This window comes from Charadrius vociferus, unplaced genomic scaffold (assembly GCF_000708025.1).
Source record: "Charadrius vociferus isolate BGI_N301 unplaced genomic scaffold, ASM70802v2 scaffold527, whole genome shotgun sequence".
Taxonomy (NCBI): Eukaryota; Metazoa; Chordata; class Aves; order Charadriiformes; family Charadriidae; genus Charadrius; species Charadrius vociferus.
This window is the reverse complement of record NW_009649428.1, coordinates 420,457-424,692: the sequence shown is the minus strand read 5'-3', so window position 1 is coordinate 424,692 and position 4,236 is coordinate 420,457. Positions and strand designations below refer to the sequence as shown.

Genomic DNA, 4,236 nt, shown 5'->3' with positions numbered 1-4,236 from the left:
CATTTTTTACTGGTGTAGGGGGGTGGGGTTTACTGACATGGGACAGGCAGGATCTGTCCAAGAGTCAGAATTTTTGGGCCAGACTGTGATTAATTTTTTGCGTTTATTAGTCAGTAACCTGTTCATTAATTTTTGGAGGATACCTTTTCTGCCACCCCGTGTTCCAGAAGCTATTACGCTTATTTGGTTATTTCCTTCTGCCAGGAGGTCTGGCAAGAGACCATGGAAGAGACCACAGAGGGGGCTCTATTCTTAATTTATCTAACCTCAATGTTGTTTTTTCTTGGTAGGGGTGCGGGAAAGTTTGCCATTCCATTCGTCTCAACCCTTTTGGGTCTTCTTTGGTGGAGGGGGCACTAACAGAGCCGTACTTTCATAACAATATTTGATCTCCACCTGACAATGACACTCTCCAGACATATTCTGCTTCTGATTCCCTAGGTTTATGACCGAATTTCTTTTTAAGTTTAGCCAATTCTGTAGCAGTAAAGGGTACTTCCTTAGTAGTAGTTACAGGAAAACTGTCTTGGTCGTCATCATATGTATATTCTGATTTAATCAGGGGTCTGAGAGAACAGGGAAGGACTGTCACCTCATCCAACCTAGCTTTTGCTTTGCCTAATTCAACAATGGGACTGGGGCCCCTTTTCCCCAGAGGATGGGTAAGTATCCTGGCCCTGGTTCTCATCCACAAGGAGTTGGTCTTTGAGGACGGACAGCAAACAACTCACCAAAGCCTCCTCTTGACTCAATTGCATCTTTAACTCTTCCACAAGAGCCTGTAGGGACTGTATAGGGACAATGTAGGGCATTCAGCCCTACATTGTTGGTCCTGAGTTTCTACCACTGTGACCAAACTAGCACCCAGGATGGCGCTGAATAGATTTTCCTTTTCCAAACTGAAGTTTAGCGTCCCTTTGCAAGGCACTGATTCGGTCGGTAACACTTTGCAAATTATGCCAATTATCTCGTGTCCAGTCATTTCCTGGTACTGACAGGCACACATTATATTTTTCTAAAAAATGAAACACCACCTCCCAACCTGCAGGGGGTGAATTGTCTCCACGCATATTTCTCAACCAAAAAATAGGAGTGGTCAACTCAGGGTACACAAATTCCATGCCTTTATGTGCATGAAAAGTGCACAGGTATGGCTTCTCAACAACAAAAACAAAATGGGGCAGTCACCTCAGGGAGGTCAAATGTTATTAATCACAACACACAAATTCTTGCCCCTTGCTTCCCTGAGACACATACGCACGCGCTCACTCATATTTCTCTAGTATATGCAAAAGCTGATAGTAAGAATGGCACTCTCACGTTGCAGAATCCTGTCCGTGACACCAATAAAAAATGCCACATCCTGGTCCAGGACATGGCGGTTTTGGGGGTGTGTGTCTGGGAGAACCCCTAATGATTCCATGCATGAGATTAAGACATAAACGAGGTCAGATGCCGTCTGCTAAGCATTATTGTTATCTCCCAGCCTTGGTTACTGAAATGAGCGATAGAGCAAAGGAGGAAATAGAGGAAAGGGACAAGAGAGAAGCAGTATCACAGAGCACAGCAAGAGGATAGCCACCACCACTGACCCTCAGCATCCTGAAGGCCACCCAGTCATCAGCAGCATCCCGTTGACTCATGATCTGTAGACCAAAATGATGGTGGAGGTTCTGGAGGTCCGACTGCAGAAGGACATGGCATGAACTTATAGTCAAAGTCAGCTCTACACTTGACCAATCAGTATAGATGTCACTTTTTCTTGGCCAATCTTTCTTGGAAGGTGGTCTTCTTGGAAAATGGTCGCTCCTGATGTACTCTTGTAAACAGGATGCTGTGGTTTCTCACAGTGGCACAGACTGCAATTTAGCTCATTGAGTTTTAGGTGCCCCTTGCTCCTGTTATGAACAGGATGTGGCTGGTGCACTTACAGTAAGCGAGTTTTGAGACATTTCGATTGAAACATCTTAGTGGTCTCCTGCAAGATCTCAGAATGTCTTGTGTGTTCTCAAAATTCTGTTCCCCTGTATCCTATAAAGTGTCCCATAGCCTTGGGCAGTAACTCCCATTGGTCCAAAACGTGCTACAGCCTTTACTCCCCTTCACTCATCATGATGAGTTTCACGACAGGAATGGGTCTGTTAAGTCTCCCGTGACAGCCCTGAGAGAAGCCTGGATAGGGTGTTCCTTCTTCAGAGCCTGTAATTTTGGTTCCCTTGCCTTCCGTTTCACCTCTGTGCTCCTCTGTCTTTGTGGGGATGCACCGCTGATGGGCACATAGCTGTCTTTTTGATGGGCCTGGGAGCTGCTGGGCCAGCGTATTATTTGGCGTCCCCTCATGCCATTGCGCTCCTTTGTGGATATGTGAATGTGTTTTTTATTACCTACCCTAGAAAATGCAAGCAGCAAATCCCAAAAAGTAATTTGCTCATAAGTCCACGTTTTAAAGAACATGTATTTTAAATACATGGCTCAGAGGTTATACAAATTGCATCTTCTTTAGAATTCTGCTTAAGGCTGTTTTCACATCTTTATTTTTCAGGCTGTAGATGATGGGATTCAGCATGGGGGTTAAGATGCTGTATTGGGTGGACAGCACTTGATCTAGAATGACTGATGAGACCGATTTGGGTTTTGTGTATTGGAACAGAGCAGTTATGTAGAGTAACCCTACTACAATGAAGTGTGAGCTGCAAGTTGAGAAAGCTTTGTGCCTCCCTTCTGCAGACTGCATCTTCCAGACAGTGGTGATGATATAGATGTAGGAGATGAGAGTGAGCAAAAAGGAGCTGGACCCAAAGATTATAGCAGAAAAAAGAAGAATGAGTTTACTGAGAAAGGTCCCACTGCAAGCAGCAGACAGGAGAGGCGGTAGCTCACAGCTGAAATGTTTGATTTCTGTGTGCCCACAGAATTGAATATTTAGCACAGGAATTGTGTTTAAAACTGAATATAAGAGACCCATTACCCATGCACTCCCCACAAGCTGATAACAGAAATGTTTGCTCATTGCCTCTTGATACTTCAGAGGATTACAGATGGCCACATAGCGGTCATATGCCATTACTGAAAGCATAAAAACTTCACATCCAGCTGAGAGGAATATGAAGAACATTTGAGTCATACAAGCATTGATAGCAACAGTTATGCTTCCTTTGACAAGAAAATATACCAGCATCTTTGGAACAACAGAGGTGGCATAACAGATGTCAACAAGTGCTAAGTGAAAGAGGAAGAAGTACATAGGAGAGTGAAGGTGGAGATCTGTCCTAATGACCACCATGATTACTATATTTCCTAATAAAATTATTAGATAAATAATTAAAAATACAGTAAATAGGAGGCTTTGAAGGAGTGGATCTCTTGTAAGTCCCAAGAGAACAAACTCCGTTCCACTTGTTTGGTTTTCCATTTACTCTATGTGACCTGAAGGGAAGAGAAATGCAGTGATGTTAGCACTGGAATCAAAACACACAAAATCACATGAATTGACTCCCAGGTAGCAGATCAATGTGGGTTTAAGAAAGGAGATTTCAAACCATGTTAGGAAGCAGGGGGTTGAAAGAGCTATGCAGAAAGCATTTGAAGTAGGCCTTTTTCCCATTGAGCCCAACTGACACTTCCTGTTCCTATTCATTTTGTCCTCTGACTAGGACCTTTCAGATTCCACACCAGAGTGAAGTCTTGAAAGCTGAGCCTGTGACTGAAGATGTGCTTCTCTGATTTTTGGTTTGTCTTCCTCCTGACAATCCAGAATTACAAATTAGGCTACTGATCACCAAGCAAAGGGAGACCATAGGAATTCCAGTAAGTCTGTGCAACTGGTTCTAGACTTTGCTTCCTCACTTAAAACCTCAGCCCTGAAAAAACTTTGAGTTAAAGGCTCCTCTAGTTCTCAGGAATCCTAATATTTAGCATTTTTCTTATTCCACTGAGGGCCCCAAATTACCGGAGCGTATGGCTTCAGTACAACCTCTGCAGACACAGAGGTCTATAAGATATATATATTGATGTGTTTTGGTCCTGCATGTCGAACTATGGCTAGTGGGAGTTTGGGGCTGAAATGTTGGGGTGGAAGGAGGGGGAGATAGGGAGTTGTTAGGTGTTTTTTATTTTGTTTTGGTTTGGTTTTGTGATGATTCTGCTCAAATATCAGATAGTTAGATTTTAAAGCACAGAACACTTGTGGAATGCTTTCTGCACAAACATGGCCTTCTGAACTAGATCCCTTACTAC

The 4,236-nt window shown here is 43.4% G+C and overlaps 1 protein-coding gene across 1 annotated transcript; it reads right to left on the bottom strand.

Annotated features, from left to right (window-relative positions):
- Positions 1-2,479: 2,479 nt before the first annotated feature.
- Positions 2,480-3,412, bottom strand: LOC104290419 (olfactory receptor 5V1-like). Its single transcript, XM_009889511.1, has one exon. The coding sequence runs from the start codon at positions 3,410-3,412 to the stop codon at positions 2,480-2,482; it is 933 nt and encodes a 310-aa protein (XP_009887813.1).
- Positions 3,413-4,236: the final 824 nt, after the last annotated feature.

Coding starts and splice junctions, on each gene's coding strand:
- LOC104290419 (XM_009889511.1), bottom strand. CDS start 3,412: ATGGAAAACCAAACAAGTGGAACGGAGTTTGTTCTCTTGGGACTTACA.